We start from the raw sequence: 20,246 nt of genomic DNA, 5'->3' as shown, positions 1-20,246 counted from the left end.
GCCGCCAAGGTTTCAACAGTGTTTCAGTGTGTTTAGAAATGAAATAACTTTGCATGGGTTAAAGTTTCCAGTCCTGTAGAAGCTTAAAAATATGATCTTTTTAACTAACTGATTTTTAAACTGAGCATGTATTAATTGAAATAGCAACACCAAAACTATAAAACTAATACAAATATTTTGAAAAAAATACATCATGATGAGGTTTGGCTTAGATTAATGACTTGATTGCTGACAGGATACAGAATATCCACTTAGCAATTTGAGTAATTAGTAGTATGTAAGGTAAGGAACCAAGGAGCTCATAAAGGCAGAGAGGGCAATGTCAACCATATCCCTTCTTGATATCATTAACATGATATCAGATTGTTTCTGATAATCCAGACACATTATCCTCATTTAAAAATAGCAGTAGATAGGAACTACTAAGACAAGATTCACTTTCTTTAAAAATGTAAAAAGTAAAATGAAATACAGTTGAATTAATCAGATACTGCTGCAGGTTTTTAATTAGACTGATTGATTTAGACTAGCTTGGATTAGTTGTGTTGTCTCTAATGTAATTAAAATGTCTATAATATTGTAGTATTTTGAGATAAAATAATCACAGGAATTTGAATTTGGAGTGGGGTGGAAATGTGTTTTAGTTTATCCTTTCATTCTTGCTCACAAGGTATTTTCTCAGTAATAGTTGTAAACAGATATTTAAGGTCACTGTCCTTTTGACACTGCTTCTATTTTTCAAATGGCATTTTGACAAATGTTCTTCATTATATTTTTTCAGCTACGATTTGTGATGGAAAATTCATGCTGACCGATTCCTCTGGGTCTTTTCACTCTATGAATTATCCAAAACCATATAATGCAAATATTGTTTGCCAGTGGATTATACTGTAAGCCATATTCTGACAATTTTCTACCTAACATTTGTTCAATTATGAGGTGATATTGTTTCCCATATATCAACCCTCTGTCATTTGTTTGTATTCTCAAATACCATGGCATTGAAAATATGAAATAGCACTTTATCCTTTGTATTCACATAGTTTTTCTTTAAAAACCTGCAAACCCAAAACCAACACTAATAATGACAGTTATTATGTATGATTCTAATAAATCTGCTGTGCTGCATGTATGTACAGGAATGTAATTGTAAGCTAACAACAAGTCATACAACTCAATATAACTGCAATGCATATATTAGAGTATATAGGAGCCTTTACTTACTAACTTTATAAGACATCACTATTTTTAAAAAGTGGTTTTCAAGAATTCCCATCATTTAGGGGTGCAAAGTTCAACTGAAAATTATTTGTATTTGAGGTCCTAATTCATCTAGGAATATTTTTAAAGTTCATATATATCATTAAACAGCACCATAACAGCACAAAAGCTCTCAGCTAAGGAGGTGGAATTTGTTTAATCAAGCATACACACCTACAGCAATGAACAGCTACTTTACTTTGACACTCCAGGTTCTCTTTATAGTCCAGGAAGAAGAGAAAGGTAGTTATAGTATGTGATAAATCTCATCCTAAAGTACACACCTAAAATAAGACAGGTGATTAAAAGTCTGAAGATTCTAAAATCCTCAGAATGATTGCCAGTTCAGAAGTTACTGAACTGAGAGGCAGTGATTATGCTGATGGCTTTATACTAACAACCATTCTTTGACTCTGAGAAGTATTAGTTTGGTAAAAGAGTTTCAAAAGAGATTAAGGAAATACTTTGAAAATTGGATAAGATTTGAAATTCTTCCTTCCAAAGGCTCCTTTGACAGCTCTAGTCTTTGAGTTCATTGAGTACTTACGTCTTCGCCTTTACACTTCTGGAAAAAGTTCTCTTTTTTCTTGTTTGATGGAATCGCTCCTTCTGTTAACCAATACTTACACCACAGAGGTTTTAATATATAGCGTGTCATAAGCAAATCACAAGACTGTGTAGATTTTACAATTTCACCCCTCTAATTTTTCCATGAATGAAGAAGTTTCCTCTCCTTTCAAAAGTAAGAGCAGTATGTTGAATATTTCCCTGAAATATTAGCTCCCCTTTAACTTTCAGCAAAATGTTTCACCCTTTTAAAAACAAAATTGTTTACCAGTGGATAAACATTAAAAAAAAGAAAAAAAAAAAAAAAAAGAAAAAAATTTCATACTTCTTTACTAAGCAGAACTGATAAGTACCAGCAGATTGCTGCTTTAAGAAATGATATTTACTGTCTCTCTCAATTCTAGAAAACAACAAGTGATGATAGAAGAAGCTGATTGTAATAGCATGATAACACTGCTTTACCATAAATATATCTATTTAAATATAGGTTACTAAATGTTTCTGTAAAAAACAAAATACAGTAACATTTACACTTTTGTTAAAATAAATGCTTTAAACTTACTGGGTGATTATTAGATTTGATAACATATTTTCAAACAATGTTTTTGAGATCCTCAAATCTTCATGTAAATTTAAAGAGGCATTTAAAAAAGGCCTCTTATGATAAGAGAGGATTTACAAGAAGGATTTAAATCTGTCTCTTTTGAAAAATTTTGATGTCTTACTATTCGTACTGATATTGATACTCATATTCATATTGATACCATCACACTACTTTTCTGACTTAGAGAATTCTGCCTAAGCATCTAGATATTATTTATCAGTAATGTATTCAAAAGTGATTTAGAATTAATGAAACACAGAGAAAAAAATGACTGTCAAACTGAATATTCTCAATTTTTAACAGATTCAGTTCCTAAAATATACTTGACTCCAGTGAGTTTAGAAATACCTCTACTTTTACAAAAGGTCAATGCACTATTACCTCTGCAATTCTGCAAACTAGGAGTTGGTCAAATAGCTAATGTTAATTACCAATCTTGATAGACATTATTTGAATTGTTTTCTGAACTGAATGTAATTCAAGCATACAGTGAATTTGTTACATTATTATTATTTTTTTAAGTATTTTATTTCTGTTTTATGTTTCTGCTTTCATCTTAGAGTCCCTCAAGGGTTATCCATTAAGGTGAACTTCACTTCTTTTGATACAGAAGAGTTTATGGACAACTTAAATATTTTTGAAGGTATAGGACAACACAAGACTTTGAGAGGTAAAGTTATTTTTCAGCTAATGTTACTTTCCCATTAATTGAGTTAATGTAGCAAAAGGTTTTAAACTGAAAAAAAAATCAAAAATAAAAAAAAAATTGCACATGTATGTTTAAGTGAAAGAATGAATTTGTGTGGAGCTTTCCTTTTAAATTTGATCTGGATATACTTAACCATTCTTATGCAATGGACAGATAAATGCTTGCCTAACATGTAAGAAACAACCATATTTTAAAGGTTTTATCTGAGCAATATAAATACCTTGACCATTGCCATGACTCTTTAATGTCTTCTGTAGTGAAATTAAAATAAGCCACTTAAACTGAAGCTGATGGGATGAGTACTATGGTACTCTCTGCAAATTATTATATGTGTGGCATTACTAACTCAAATCTGGAGATCGATAGTGAAGATACTGCAGGTATATAATTAATTTCTCTCTGTATTTTATTTTGGAAAACTAGGTTTCTGCCCATTTTTCACTAGACTCAGTTTATCCAGCTGAATTCCATCACAGATGGAATACATGTACTTAAGTTAAATATCTAAGTCCAAAATCCTTCTAAGTCAGACATATCTTAATTATGTATTCACATTTTGGAAGCAGGAAGAGAATGGGAATGTGACGTAGTGAAAGACACAGAATACAGAAAAGAGAAACAATACTCCTTCAATACTGCTCTGAATCCACTTTAGGATTTAAATTTCTGTGGGAGAGATTGCTACAGCAATACTATTTGCAGCAACTGTTAACTTCCACATTTTGAAAGGCTGCTGTGAGAGCGACTGGTAATAGTGTAATGATGTAAAGATAATCTTAAAGATTGTCCTTCAGATGGTTTTGTAAAACATTGCAGTTAAAGGGTACATCTCCAGTAGACTCTACATTTAAATAAATAAAATAATTTTATATTAATTTCAAAATTTCTCCTCAAATGTCTGTAAGCATATTTACTAATTACTAAACTGTGAAAGTATAGATAACATATATATTCAGTATTGTTAGTACAGAGTTTTAGAGTGCATCTGTACATCTTGAGAAAATTTGCAGCATAATAAGCATGTTTATGAAGATTTATGAGGATTTTGAATATCTTATAGTACAAGAGAAAACACTCTCAAATTCAAAAGAGCTTTTATCATAACAATGCCAGGGTTTTCATTTTACATGGGATTGATTTCTTTCTGACTAATTTTCTTTCTGTTTTCAGCTTCTCTCTCAGGATCTAATCCCGAGACAGTTCACATTTTTTCTCATGAGGTTACAGTCAGGTTTACATCTGATTATTCTGGAAACTACAATGGCTTTAATGCAACATACACTGCTTTTAATGCAAGTGAACTAAAAAGTAAGTGTTCTTTTTTGTTGTCATTGTTGTAGTAGTCTGCATTGCATGATGAGATTATATTTTCAGTTTTATAAAATGGAAATGGAGAGAGAAGCAGTATTTTCTAGCCTCAGTCCTTCACCTTGGCCCACACTGGGAAATTTCATCTTTTTTTACAGATCATATCATTGACTTCAGAATGACTGTCTACAGTCATACGGGCCTGGAACTAGCAATAGGGAGTTGACTTACAATGTTTGTGCTCTAAAATAAAATAACAAAACTATGGCTATATTTCCTTGAGATTCCTTTCGGCAAGTTTTTTCACTAGCAAATACAGTGTGATCACTGCTGCTAATCATTACTTTGTTATCTCTAGGCAATACCTGTTCTCCGGGGTTTCTCGTGTCCTACCTCATTGCCACAAATAGCAGTCCTAAGTGGTAAAACAAATCATCAAGGAAAATACTGCTTCAGTGTATAAATATTGGGAAAAAAATATAAAAAATAAAAAAAATTAAAAAATAAAAAATCCAGATGTAATAAGTCTTCAGTGACAAAATGCAACAATACAACTCATGCTCTGATGTACCTTAGTAGTTGTTAAAAAACTTAGATATGGATTTTGAAGTGAAGATTGCTTCAGCTGCTAAATTTTGAGTAGAAATGAATAGGGAATGTGACTAGAGAGGGGCATGCTGCAGAAGAAACTTCCAAAGTGACACTAAATTCTTGTCATGTGGGCTGATTTGGAATTCAAGGTTCCATGAAAAGACACAGAGCAAATTGTGGAAAGTAATGTCTTTCTGTATGATCAGAGAAGAAGCAGAGAACAAAGAAAGGAGCATTACTGGTGCATGAAGCACATTACTTACATATTGAGCACATAGCTGGTGGCTCTGATAGGAAGCACTTTTAGCTGGAGCAGCCTGAATTGTGGCTAAGAGTCTTGTTCATCTGAGACTTATTAACAAAGGATTAGGAAAGAAGTTTGATGGAGGAGTGCAGCCTTCAGGCCACCCTCAGTGGCAATGAGCTGTTGACAGTAAAAAATAAACATTTCAGTGAGTAACGATGTTTCTTAGAAGAGTGTCACCATGGACACCAATTTTCAAACACATTTGAAAATTTATACTTTGTCACTTACCCTTATGTAAACCTGAGAAAATATTTAATATATTTGTCATTTTTATTTACTAGAGCTTCTTATTAACAGATTTTGAGAGAGTCAATTGTACTTTTGAAGACGGCTTTTGTTACTGGATACAAGATTTATATGATGATTTAAACTGGCAAAGATATCAGGGCCCTACCTTTCCCTTTATGAGTGGTCCTGATTTTGATCATACATTTGGAAATGCGTCAGGTAAGGTCAAATACGAATTTCCTTCAGATTAAAGGAAAAGCTAATTTTAGCTTATGTTATATAAGTCTATGATGTTTTCTTTAGAGAGCATGCAATTTTATTCTGCCATAAAAATGATAGAGAGGTATCAGACAAAAAGGTTTATGCAACTCATTTTCATCTTATGTAAGTACACCAAAACAAAAACTAAAAATAAATGAAATACATGAAGTGATTATAGTATGAAGTATTGAGGATTTTTAACACTGTTTGAAGTCCAAGGAAGATATTTCTATTTTACAATAGCATTGTAGGTTAAAATATTCCTTCTTTACCTCAAAGGGAAGAAAAAATGTATTATTTTTTTACCAAAACTAATTTTTCATCCTTGTCTACATCATGACAGTCATAGAATATGTTTTATTTAAAAAAGGTAGATCTGTGTGGAATATAGGGCTTCTTTGTTCCTAGTTGCAATAACAATTTTCAATACACATACGCACAACAAACTCCAGGAACATCTATGGCAAAATAACTTTATCAAAAGAGAGATCATATCATGCGTGGATTCCAGTTAAAGAGACAATACTGACAGGAGCTTGAATGCATACCATGAGTGCTTTTTCAGAAATTGGATACAAAATTTTTCTAGTTCAACAGGCAAACCAAACAATCTAACTCAACTGATTGATCTGCCCAATTAAAAGTAGTTAATGTAATTTGGATTTCACGATCACCATATATATGCTATGTTAGACAAGTGGATTTTACAGTGACAAGTATCTGGAAAAACTGCAGATTACTCTGGCAAAAGTTACTCATGGGGAAATGAAAACATAATTCAGCATGTTATTGTATACAAATTATTCCTCTCTCTGAGTAAATCAACATTTTCTAAATAATTTTCAGAATACCATTTGTGCTTGCTATTATTAATACTACTTTTAAAGAGAAAACAAAACAAAAAACACCTTGCTCTTGTTTGAAAAAAGAAAGTTCTCTATTGTCTAAAATGTGCTCATTATATTGCAGGATTCTATATTTCAACCCCCACAGGACTTGGAATTCAAGAAGGAAGAGTTCGAATTCAAAGTTTGCCTTTGATCTCTTCAGATCCATCTTGTCTAAGTTTTTGGTAGTTCTACATAATCTCTACATATTACATTTAGATCCCAAATATATATTTCTTCTAAAAATAAAACCAAATAATATTTACATATAAATTAGTTCAAGTCAGTGGACTACCCTACATCTCTTTAGACTTCCATGACCAGTCTTAACTTCTGAAACTTACTCCATTATAGGTTTGAGTCTTACAGTTAGCTTTGATGTATTCTCTTTTTCACCCCATACCCAGCATTTATTTCTACACAGAAGTATAAAACCATAAAATTTTTTGTCACAAAGCTTAACTAAATACCCACAGAAAATGTGGCAAAACACCAAGTAAAACTTTCAGTTTTAATCATGACAAATGAAACTCCAAATATTAAAAAGTTAGATATTACTCCACAAACTTTCATTTTGCTCTAAAAATAGAAAACTTTGTTTTTACTCCTCTAGGTATTACATGTACAGTCCTAACATTTACCGTTTACGCGTTAGCATAAGAAGAGAATATGGTCTGGAAAAGATAATTTTCCAGAAAGAAGGAAACTATGGGAAAAAATGGATTTATGGACAAGTAACTTTAAATGAAACATCTGATTTTAAGGTTTGTTAAACATTCAGTTTTCTTTAATTTATGTCAATTTTGTTCCAAATGAACCCAGTGATCCACAGCTCAAAATTTATTTTATCAGTATTTTGATGGCTTATCTTGCTATAATAATTTTTATCAATGCAAAAACACTGTCAGAAAGATGCATTCACTGCCCGAGGAAATGTATATATCTGTGACCTGGCTGCATCACATTTCTAGCAGATGTGTGTTCTGGGGCCTCAAGAACAGAGTTATAATACTTTACTTATACATGCTCTATACCTATGCCATATAAATTAAAGACATCAAAATGTCTTTTTCACAAATGCCTTGGCAGCAGGATTTCTTTAAGTACATATATAGTAAAACACAGTAATGAACATCAGATAAATTGCAGTTTTTAATGTAGATAAGCCATAAGATCATAAGGTTTGGATTGGTAAGTGATACAGAATGTTGTGTATCAAAAATTACACTAATTTATATGTAAGTTATGGAATACTTTCAAATTATGATCATCACTTATATGAAGTTCCTGCATTCCTTATAATGATCCTCTCTGTTTGCATGGTAGGCATTTGTGTTGCTGAGAATCCTGTGTCATCTCTGATACTCACCTCTGAGTGTAGCACCAACTCAGATTATAATGGAAATTAGTATTCAAGAAAGAAGACAGAAAGGTCTAGAATAGAAAGATAAAATGTGTTTCATCATATATATATATACTTTTTTTTTTTCCCCTAATGAATTTCAGGTTATATTTGATGCCTTTACAAAGATGGCTCCAAGTGAGATAGCCTTGGATGATATTAGCCTGACAGAGGGAAAGTGTAATGAAAGCAATTATGTAGAGCCAACTGCATTTCCAATTGCCACTACAACAGCTTCGGTTCCCAGTAAGTAAATACTAAACTACTGATGATTATCAGTTCTTCCTCTTGTATTTGTGTTTCTGTGACTCAGAATTTGCAATAAAATCCCTCCGGTTTTAAAAATTCTCCAACATTATAAAATTAACTTCAAAATAGTTGTTAGGCTTGCTGCTCATGACTCCATTCGTAGCAATAGAACTGACAGATTCACGGCTTAAGCTATCAGTACATTATCTTCCAAGACTTGAAGAGTGAAATACAAGTTGTGGTAGTTCCTTGCTAAACCAAACTTCTGTTTCACTCCCCTTCAAAAAAGCAGAAGGAGGAAGCCACATCTTGGCCATGAGGAAACCCCATCTTGGCAAGCTGGGCCTCAGTGCACATAGTGTTTGTTCAGAAGGACAGATGTGTTTATAACAAGAGTCCTGCCATCCCCTTTTCCATTTTGTTTTTTTTTTACTGAGTGTGACACCATACAGCAGAATGGAATATATCTTTGGTTAATTTCGCTCAGCTGTCCGTGAAAAGTTCCTTCCCTACCTCTTGCCAAGTGCCAGCTTACTGGGTGGAGAAAGCCGTTATGATATGCCAGCACAGATCAGCAGTAGCCAAAATATTGGTGAAGTATCGACTGTTCTAGCTACAAGGCAAAACACAACATTGTATGGGCTGCTTTGGTGAAAATTTAACTCCACCCCAGCCAGACTCGGTAAAGAATTTAGAATTTATTTTGCTGATCTTAAACTAGTAAAACTTCCAGGACAACAGTAATGTGGAGAGAACAAAGAAAGAGAAGGATAGTTACTTTTGTATTTGAAATTATAAATGATTAATAATGACAAAAGGGTTTGCAAAGTCACATCAGAATATCTCCATAGGTCTCAACAGCATAAGTTCATAAGTTCGCCAAGCTCTGAGAACACATGCACAATGAAAAATCCAGTGCTCAATGGGATGAAAGAATAATAGTGCCAGAACAGTTTAAGAATGATCCATATGACTGTTTAATACCCAAAACTGAAGTATTTATCTGGAACAAGGCCCACAGTGAAAGAGATCTTCCAATATGCATTTGGCCATGTTGTTATTTATTCTAGATATTGTTACATTAAGAAGGAAAAAGAGAGCAGTGTTTGGTTTGTAAAAAATCTTACTAGGAAAACAGAGAAGACAGAGTTAGGAGTTGGGATTACAGGAAAAATAAAACAAGAAAGGACTTTGTCTGCCTGATCTAATGAGTGGTTTCAATATTTGAATAAATTATTAATGTGCCAAAACCAAATACTGACTTTAAAAGGCTTCACAGAATCACAGAATCATAGAATCACAAGGTTGGAAAAGACCTACAAGATCATCTAGTCCAACCATTCTCCTATCACCATTACTATTAGCACTAAGCTACTAAACTATATCTTGTAGCACATCAAAATGACGCCTCTTGAACATGGTCTTGCTTTGCTCAGTCTTCTCCCAGTGGTGAATAGCTGCTGGCTCTAGTAACACTGGATGGAGCTGTTTCCCTGCTATGAGTAGTTTCATTTCAACTCCCATAACTGGTTCCTTGGCCTCCCTTCTGAATCTCAGAAATTGGAGGAGCACCGATTTTCCTTGTGGATCTTCTCCACCTCAATTGAAAGTTAATGAAATAGAGGAATTATGTTTCTACATGTATTAATCCAGACATACATGTCACAGGGTCAGTTAGAAGAATCTCACCTAAGCAAAATATGTAAAAAAACCTTTAGGCATCATTTTAAATCTGGAAAATGCACATAAAATAAAGAAGAATAATTTCATACAATGTAAACAGATTCACATATATTCAAAAACTGATGCAAATACATTCAAAGTACATCCAAAAATGGATACTAATATGAAAAGAGGTTGTGGCAAAATAAAAATATGATGAGGCTTTGCAACATAATGTGGGAGAGACACAAACTTTCTGGGGGGGAAACAAAGACTTCCTGACCTATTCTCAGAAGGCTTGAAATCATTAAATCAGAAAATATGTTCCAGAACTGCCTTCTGCTATATTTACTGTCCCTTAGGAGGCATAGCTAGTTGCTCCATTCAAAGAATAGAGCTAGTAGAAGTCTAAACTTAAAAAGATAGAAAAAGACTATTTGCACTATGTTCATATTGATGCGCTATGAACTAATTGAGATTCTATCAAATCCATAATCTCTAAATCTATTGCATTGAACAGTCAAGGAAGCCAATTCTTCTGAATGTAAGAGCAAAAGTAAATTTTAGAACACTGTTATAAAAAGGGGCTTAAAAGTCCTACAAGATGTCTCTGTTAGCAAAATAAAATATTATTAGCACTAGTAATTACAGTCAGGTATGAAAAGTAAGTTTTGGAATTTGATTGCAATTTTCATTAAACTGTTGGGAAGTGCTGATATATGCCACCACCAGCACTCTTCCAGGTTGTGTGGGTAAATACAGCTTGTAAGATAACTTTGATCAAATGATTAATGATATAAAGTATCTGTAGTAAACTATAGCTGAGTGCTACTGCCAAATGCCATAGAAACAGTTTTCAAACTATGGATCTCAACCCAAAGTATAGTGTTGAGGCCTGAATATTTAAGAATGGAGTGTTCATGTGGTGTATAAATATAAAATGAATAAGAGGATCCATATTGTTCTTCAATATGGTGTAAAAGTGCCATCTAAGCAGTTCCTGAGGAAAAACTAACTTGATTGAATTCTGACTAGCTGAGGCATGCTATGTATACGCTGCCTGTAACCTGCTGAAAAATGTCAATATTATCAATCATCTTCAAAGAAGCATGACATTTTGATGGATGTGGTGCAACTTTACTAACACTGATGATTTCACTACAAATGTCACATCTATAAACAAGAGATGAAAGAATTTGCATTGAGCCAATTTTCTCTGCTAGACGTAGAGCTTCAGTGAGAAACAGTGGTGTAATTCACAGTGTCACAAAAGCTCATTGAAAAACCAATATTTTTTTTGCCACGGTGAGTGGTATGATACAAACCACAGTATGGAAATTACAGAGTAGATTCCACGCTTTTAATGTGTGTCAATATAAATTAATGTTTTGGCAAAAGCAGAGGATTTTTTTTTTCTTTTCTTTCTTTTTTTTTTTTTTTTTTTTTTTTTCTGGAAGGGTTATATATCGTTTTCTACAGTGTTGAGAAAATCCTTCATTATGCTAACTGAAAGAAGCATGATTATTGGTTTTGATTACTGTTTGGTTCTCTAACGAGCATCTGGCATTTGATCCAGTATAACTCCATATAAACTCATGTTTATTTTAAAACAAATTTTCCATGAGTAAAATCAACTGCTTCCATTGTTTTTCCATGCAAGAAAAATAATCATTATTGATATGCCTTACTCAACACTAGATCAGTTTTCATCATGAGCTTCCCAAGGCCAGAGATTAAGAATTTTCTTTTACACTGCTTACATCATCAGATGGTATGGCTTTGCTTCACAGACACTTCGTACAGCTTCACAGTAGTTCTGTGTCTCTTCATATGAGCACTAATATTTCATAACAAAAGCCAGTTTAACATTTTTTTGTTGTTAATTGTACTTACAGAAATTTTCTGTCATTCTAAGCCATACAGCTGAAACATAATACACATTAGTGAGCTGCTTTCCTTTCATAGAGTTCAATTTATCTTTCCAGAAGTCTAATTAAAGTCCTGTAAGTTGAGTGTGATAAGAAAGTTCTTTCTTGTATTTAGGAGAACTTCCTCTGAGTGAGATGCAATTGTCAAACTTAGAAAGGCTTGTAGATTATGAGGTCCTTATGCTAGTGCCTCACAGTATGTAATTCTGACAGACACATCAAGACTCAATATGTAAGACATAATGGAATCAATGTTTAGCCAAATTGTGTGTTAACAAAATCACATTTAATTAAAGGAATAAAAATAAATTTAAGAAAAAAATTAGAATTCTTCTGCCTTTACTTCTATTTTCTGAAAGGTCTGGAGGAATAGTGTTTATTTCTGAAAAAATAATTGAGAGAAACTAAAGTGGGCAAATGTGATGTTATTTATGTTTAGCTGCCATGAACATAAATAACAAATCTCAGTTTAAAGTAAAATTTTGATCTATGAATTAGATGCAGTTTGGATGTAAACCAATTTTATTTACTATATCTTGAAAGAGAATATTGAGTGTGTAAAATACAGTTAATAATCTGTGTTTGTGTGAGAGTGTATGTATGTGTGCATATGTATATCTGGAATATCTGCTTTTAAATAAATGTTAATTTCACATATAATTGCTTATGCATGTATAGGATAAAGATCTTTTTTATATTGGAGAAGCTGTTTCAAGGAAAAAACAGATAGCTATTTGTACCATATAATTATGGTTGTAATTAAAAACTTTTATGCTCCTGATGAAATAAAAATGACAGTATATCTTTTTAAAGTACTTATATACTATGTATTTTATGCTCAGTCTCTCAGCTGAGAATGTATCTAAAAACATCCCCTAATAGGAAAATTATATATCTTATTATACTCAATCTTTTGATGTTCTGTTAAAATATATGTACAAGCTTTTGTATATTGTGCTGTCAGTAGGGTAAAAAGGCATCATCGTAGGTATCAAAGCATATAAGGTAGAAATGGTAAGCGCATTGTTTTAAAATAAAAGTTTAACATGAAAGTTTCATATCTAATTGATGAATTAGATGGTAATAGTTGCAGTAATAAAAATGATCAATACAATTTAAAAGATTATGGAATTAGAAAATGTACTGCTTTCTTACCAAAGATGAACAGTGAAAAGGTAAAGACTTGAACAGGTTTTTTTAGAATTATTTGAAGATTTTTTCAGATAAGATATTGCTGTCAAGAAATTATCCAATAAATTCTAATGTTTGCAATGACAGTTCCATATGGTCTTGCTGCAAAGTATTTCCTGTGATTGACAAAATAGGCTTTATACTTCAGTATCTCTGTTAATGCCCCAAAAAGTTTGGTCAAATAAGCATGGCGTACATGCTTATTCATACATTAAGAGGGAAAGGGGAGCTTTCTGTCTTACATATTAATTTTCTAGCTTTTAAATTAATTGACTGTTAAATTACAAACTTTTTCAGCCAGTTTTCTGTCATGTGTACAGTTTGCAGACCAGTACTCACCACATGAAGGAAATTATGTTATTCCAATGCCTACATGTGGAATAACTTTTCATAACACCATTAGGAATCCAGATGTACACCTTGCCACTAGCACTTCTCTGACCAATAGTTATAGGTAATGAAATGGCATGAATTAAATGGGTCAGCAAGTCTGACTTCAAGACTGCAACTAATAAGGACAATGAAGTTCTTACACATCTTGCTACTCCAATGTTCCTTACTGGGATCGTGACTTCTCATAATTCATTATTCAAGCTTTATAACAATAGCAGAATAGCTGGGTACTTATAGTGATAACATTAAATATCATCCTCATAAAATTACTTTTTCCAAATTGTCTTTGAAGACAACTAATTGCAACAGTAAGGCAATAGATGAATTATATATTTTTTAAATGTTCTCTTTTTCAGCTGACTGTGGAGGTCCAGTTGAACTCTGGGAACCAAACAGTACATTCAGCTCTGAAAATTTTCCAAACAATTATCCTAATCAAGCTTCTTGTAAGTTATTCTTCTCCCAGTCTTCAGGAAAAGTTTAGTTGTATAAGGGTTCTAAATGCACTTTCCTACTGTCAAGCCAAAAGGATTTTAGCTAAATACAGTGGGTTCTTTTTAACTAAACTCTGTGTATGTACTTAGCAGAAGCAAAGGAATCTTGTGCTAGTTGATTAAAAGATGATTATAATGACCATAACCATTACGTTTCAGACTGGCTGGTCGCATCACATCTTTCATGTCAAATATTTTTATGTCAGTACAACAAAGCGCTGAACGTTTGCATTTTAACATTTCATTTCAATGTATTTGCCAGGTTAGTAGCGTAGTTATCACTTCTATTAAATAGTTAAACTTTTTAAGGTGAAAGAATGTAAGTATGCATTTTGAAAGGGATTACTTCTCTACTGAATGTTTCTTTACATATTGGTGAAAAGACAGCATTATTCTACTAATGTTACCTAATATAGATTAAGCTAGAGTTGGCAAAAGTGAAAAAGAAAATTAGACTTACAATGTTTCGAGGTGATATGCCATGTGCAGTTGATGGATGAAGCAAGGAAGAGAACTTTGCTGTTTCTTCTTAATTAAATTTCAATTATTTATTATTTCACCTTTAACTGTAGATTTGTGTTGTGATGCTAATCACAAAAAATGTTATTCCGTGTTTCTGTCCCATTTGAGATATGGCTCTCATTTTCAGGTGTTAATTTCACAAGTTCCCAGATGACATTGTAACTAGCAAGAAAATATTTTTCCTTCTATGAAGTGAGAAAAGTGTTTTATATTGTTTATTTATGACTTTGCAAGATTTCCATAGTATCCTCACTTACTCAGAATAAATATGGTAAGGGTGGATTAAACAGAGGCAAATACTTCTTCTGTGACTAATTTGAAAGGCAGTTTTAAGCTTAAATTCAATTTTCAAAGGTATTTTAGAGAACCAGAGTCAATGAAATTTTAGGTCTGGACAGTGAAAGTTGCTTTTAAAATTAAGATTTAAACTTCTGCATCTTTTGGGAGGTTCTGAATATTGCTGCTGAGATTTTTTTTTCCTTTAACATGAAAATTACACAGTAAACTCTAAAAAGAAATGATGTGATTTTTGTGTGTGTGTTACTATTTTCTAGGTGTATGGTACTTAAATGCCGAAAAAGGAAAAAACATTCAACTTCATTTTCAGGTTTTTGATCTGGAAAATATTTACGATGTAGTTGAAGTCAGAGACGGCAGAGGACAAGATTCCTTACTTTTGGGCAAGTAACACTTATGTGTAGTACTATGAATGCAGTCAGGTCACTCAAGCAAACTGCCATCAGTTCCATCTGATGTAAAGGAAATAAATTATCTCTTTCTTCATTTCTTCATATTAATGTGTCTCAGAAACTAGGAGAAGAACTTGAGATAACATACGGTATGTGACATTGCATTTCCAGAATGTTTGTAAGCACTCAGCTTCTCATGCATCCAAAAGAAAGAAACTTCTCAGTAAATAAGATAATTTATGCTTATGGATATCTCTTATTTTCTGTATTGATGTGTCAAATTAGGGGTTGAGCTTTGGTCATTGCAATCTTATTGCACTTAGTTTTGAGAAATAACTGCATTCATGTAGTAGCAGCATTTGCATTGAATCGTAAAATATTTCAAAATAGATCTGAACAAAATAACATACATTTGTTCATGTTCTCCTGGAAAATAGCTGTCTATACGGGAAACAACCCATTGCCTGATATCTTCTCTACAACAAACCAAATGACAGTAACTCTCTTTACGGACAAGTTTTCAACAAGAAAGGGATTTCTTGCAAACTTTACTACTGGCTACCATCTAGGTAAGTGTATGATCTCCCATCTTTAAGAGCTTATACCAAAGTTGAAATACAATTGAGTGCACTATAGGAGGTGTCTCTCTGTCCATAATTAACAAAAAATAGCAAAAAGTTAAAAAGACTTGCAGTTTTCCATCTGCATTTTATGTTTTCTATTAAAAAAAAAAAAAAAAGCAACACTTGTTACTTTACAAAATTACCTATTGGTCAGTATCTGTACCATCTCTCATTCTCTGCAACTGTATGGAAAAAAGTGACTCATTATTTTGCTTGATAAACCTTTCAAATATTAAGTGGACAAATATTAATGATTGTTTATAAAGGTTCTGTCATTCAATCACTTTGTCACACATTCACTGGTGTCTTCTGAGCTACAAGTGTGTACTGCTAACTCATGGCCAGCCCTTTGTGGAGGACTCCCATGTCATGCTCTGCAGGTCTATTCTCAGTGAGTTCTTCCTCCAGTCTGCACACACATCTCCCTCCCCAAGAGCAGTACTGAATCCTGTTAGGTTTACACATGCTCACAAGCTTCTCCAAGTCCGTTTGAATCCTTTCCTTCTGTTGTTTCAACTCCACTACTTTGTTTGGTGTCCTCTGCAAACTTGCCAGTGGTACACTTAATACATGAAGGGTCTCGGAAAAGGTACTTTTATATATTTGGACAGCATTGCTTCTGGTCCTGGTCAGACCCCTGATGAAATAATTGTGTTTTTTCTTGAATGCAATTAGACCTGTAATTTGCAAAATTCAGAGACTGTCTCTCCAAAAACATGCAAAATTGTGCCAAATACAAAAGTATATGGAACAGCAGCATGCTTACTAGTACAAATCCTTATACTATCTCTAGAACAAATCTTGTTGAAACTAACTAAATGTTTTGTGTTACTTCTGTGGAAGTCTGACAACAGAAATAAGAGAAAAGCATTGTGTTTGGAGATGGGTGCAGTACCATTCATGTGCATGAAGAGAAAGAAAACAAGAATCTACACTTTTTTTTCCTTTAAATATAAAGACAAGCATCTTCTGGCACATTAAGAAGCTACAATTCTTTTACAGATTAGCAGTAACACAGATATGAACTTAATTAATATCTGAACAAATCATAAGCATTGATTTATTGTTGCAAAATAAACTCCCTTTGTACAAGACTGAGATGCAGGTTTACATCGGCATAAATCCATTCTACTGCTGCCTTTTCTTCCTTCTCTATCTCATTTATTAAGCCCAACAGTGCTGACTTCTTTCAGCTGGTTCAGCAAAAAATGAACCTTTGTTGTAAAATGAGAATTAAGCTTAGTAAGGCAGAGTTCTCAAAGTGGCCATTGCCAGTGCTGCTTAAATATATTAAAAGGTTTTCATTTCCAAAAGAATTATGCTTATTGATGATCTTTGCAGCCAAAGGACGCATTCTAATTTCATTAGCCTACAGGTTCAAACATAAAAGCATTGACATTAAGTGAATTTTAGAAGAAAAGATTTTTCTTCTCATTTTGTTTTTCAATGAAATATTGAGATATAGAATAATTTGACTATATATGTGTTTTTTTATAATATAAAATATGATTTTTTAAAAAGCGGATTTGAAATTATTGTTCTCATCTAGCCACACAAAATGATTTCTGTGAAAAATCTGGCATTTTTCACAGCTATTCCAAGTTAATATGTTTAGAAATCATATTCTTTTGCATCCATGTTACACAATAGTCTATTCTGACTGTCAAATGAATAATTGTATATGGATATTAAAAAATCAGAAGTTGATCAATTGTCTTGCCTTAAATAAAACTTCCACATAATAAATTGCACCATTAAAAATACACCTTGGACACAGAAATAATTACAGTTTTATTTTTACTTTATATGCTATATGCATTCCCTTCTATTTATCTAAGAATAGTCTTTATTCTGAAAAAGCAATAAATGGAAAGGGAAGGCGAGGAAATGGAGAATAGAGAATTAAAGCAGAAAGGCATTAGGAAAATGTCCTGTGTACAATTCAGCCAATTTTATTTTCAAGTAAGCTAAATGATCAGAATTGAACCTAGAAACTACAATTTCCTTTTCCTTTCCTGTTCTCCTTTAGGAGCTTGTGCACCTGAAGAATATCAGTGTCGTAGTGGAGAGTGCATACCATTGGATAACCTTTGTGATAAGCTACCTCAATGTGAAGATGGCTCTGATGAAGCAAAGTGCAGTGAGTTTCCCTTCATACATAGAAAAATGATGCATGTATATTTAGTAAGTGTTACCTAGGCAAATAGGCACAATAACACAGATTGTGTAAACTAGTGCAACCACATGAAAGACATACAAATTTACAGATCAGTATCTGTCAGCTTTGTCAGGGATAGAAAAGCAAAATCTATTTTTGAGCCAGTGTAATCTGGTGGAAATTTCTGGTAAAGGTAGGAAGTTACTCTATGCTTAAACTTGTGACTGCTTATAATGACCTCAAATACAGCGAAAACTCATTGCATGTTGTTGCTTATATCCATTTAATATTTCCACATTTTATCAGTTTTTCCTGCAATTAATTTGAGATTAATAACAGTATAAATGCTGTACTGTGGGCTAAGGATTAAATCTTCTTGACAGAAACTCTCAAATACTTCTGTGAGTGGGAGGTTAAAGAGCAGCACATAGCACCCTCCAGACTGCTTGGACTCCACCTCATGCAGGCATTGCCACAGGGTGAAGGCATGGCACAGCTACAAAAGTGGTACCTATTGCTCACTGTGGATGTGCAGATTCCTACAACAGGGAAAGCAATAGTTACTGTTGCTTAATCTTCTAATAAAATGGTCATTTCCAAAATTTAGGTTTACAACATATGGCTTAATTTCATATAACCTGGAAATAATATTCCCTAAACAACAACTTAAATGTAAAAGTGATGTTAAAATCATGTTGGGCTTAGAGCAGAAACCAAATTACTGTTCCTAACAAAGCGCTTTTCTGACAATGTATTACGGAACACTAATAGGAAAGTTAAAAGCAGGGTTTAAGCTTAATACATCATCATCTGCCTTTGTTTTAAGGACTTAAGTGCTTCAGATATGTCCTTAGATGCATGGCGACAGTTCTTATTGATTTCAACATCTTTTATATGCATACATATATGCATGAAAGCCTAAATTCAGTCTTCATATTAATGCTTTAACTATTTTGTTGCAATAATATCCTGCCTTTTAAAATGAACAAAATAAAATCTAAATAAAATCTGAAATAAAATTTCAGCTTCTTGTTAAGTGAAGAGGACCTAGAAAGTTTTTTCCAAACATTGCTGAAGAAGATCTGGCGAAGTTACCATCACCTACATTAACATTTTGTACATTGTCCCAAAGATTTATTTTGCCATAGGTTGTCTATTCCTTCTTAACAAATTACCTCACATTAAAGGATTGACAGAATTGTTTCCAGAAACCCTTTTAATCCAAAAGTTGGCTGAATTGATCTAATCTTTAAAATAAACTAAAAATTTAATTAGATGCCATCACATCCAGTCTTTTTAGTGTCCAAAATACTTGTTCCTTTTCCTTAACCAATTTCAATTTCTTATCACACCTACCATTTTAAACAAGACAAACTGGCATTTTCAAATATTCTCAACTTCTGAAACTCCCCATAAGCAGCAAAGACATAGCAAATGTCTTCATCTGGAAAGTTCTAAAGTATATAAACTTTTTAATTAAATACTTTTTGAGTGCTCAGTAAGTCTCTCATTGCTTAACAGAAGTGTGTTTGGAGATGAATGTGGAAGTGATGAGGAGGAAGGAAGAGGAATTATGTTTTAAGTAGGGGAGAGGAAAGGTGTCAAAAATAATTTGGAGAAATCTCACACTGCAGGCAATTCTGAGATTTTTAATAGTGCTCCAAAATTTAGTGTAATTAAGGTTTTCCATTAATCTACTCCTATATTCTGCTTCATTCATGTGCTCTGTGTTTCAGAGAGGTATTTCCAAATATTTATCTATTTGTTTGTTTGTTTGCTTGTTTGTTTATCAGTAGGCTTTAATTATTATGGAAAAAGCAGTGGAAAATAGTTTTCTAGAGAGCTAATATTATTTTTTAAAAATCAGTAACCAGTAAAAGACAAATACCTCATCTTTTCTTTCTTTACTTCATGCTGGCAATAACCTCGTGCTATAGCTCATGCTATAGACCGGATTCTGTTGACCTTCTACTCCAACTTCCTCAGTCACCATGCCAATGGCATAACATTTTTCACCACATAATTGATGAATTTACAATTTTTTCTTCTGAATACTCTCTTTTAGAAAAAAAAAAAAATGATGGAAATATTGGTTTTCACAGAGCTTCATTGCTATTTGTATTATTTTAACTTAAGCTGCAATGAAAGTGAAAGTTCTCATAGCAAATGAAACTGGAAAATCCTATTTTTTTGTTAGCTCTGATTTTAAACTT

General features: G+C 32.9%; 1 protein-coding gene across 3 annotated transcripts in view; it reads left to right on the top strand.

Moving 5' to 3' along the window:
* The window catches only part of TMPRSS15 (transmembrane serine protease 15), a 102,291-nt gene that overhangs the window by 65,697 nt on the left and 16,348 nt on the right, over positions 1 to 20,246 (top strand). For 2 of the 3 annotated variants that reach the window (XM_085547588.1, XM_085547596.1), the window contains 9 exons: positions 782 to 890; positions 2,992 to 3,101; positions 4,311 to 4,448; positions 5,644 to 5,793; positions 6,805 to 6,907; positions 7,336 to 7,486; positions 8,229 to 8,370; positions 13,904 to 13,993; positions 15,118 to 15,356. In XM_085547588.1, the coding sequence (XP_085403714.1) occupies positions 782 to 890; positions 2,992 to 3,101; positions 4,311 to 4,448; positions 5,644 to 5,793; positions 6,805 to 6,907; positions 7,336 to 7,486; positions 8,229 to 8,370; positions 13,904 to 13,993; positions 15,118 to 15,251 (1,127 nt within the window). In that variant the 3' untranslated portion in view covers positions 15,252 to 15,356. Of the gene's footprint in view, positions 1 to 781; positions 891 to 2,991; positions 3,102 to 4,310; positions 4,449 to 5,643; positions 5,794 to 6,804; positions 6,908 to 7,335; positions 7,487 to 8,228; positions 8,371 to 13,903; positions 13,994 to 15,117; positions 15,357 to 15,689; positions 15,822 to 17,904; positions 18,016 to 20,246 lie in introns of those variants that run through there. The other variant, XM_085547602.1, reaches the window with a different exon arrangement.

Source organism: Coturnix japonica, chromosome 1 (genome assembly GCF_054131305.1).
Source record: "Coturnix japonica strain WE chromosome 1, WE-NBRP24, whole genome shotgun sequence".
Classification (NCBI taxonomy): Eukaryota; Metazoa; Chordata; class Aves; order Galliformes; family Phasianidae; genus Coturnix; species Coturnix japonica.
This window is presented reverse-complemented; position numbering and strand designations above follow the sequence as displayed.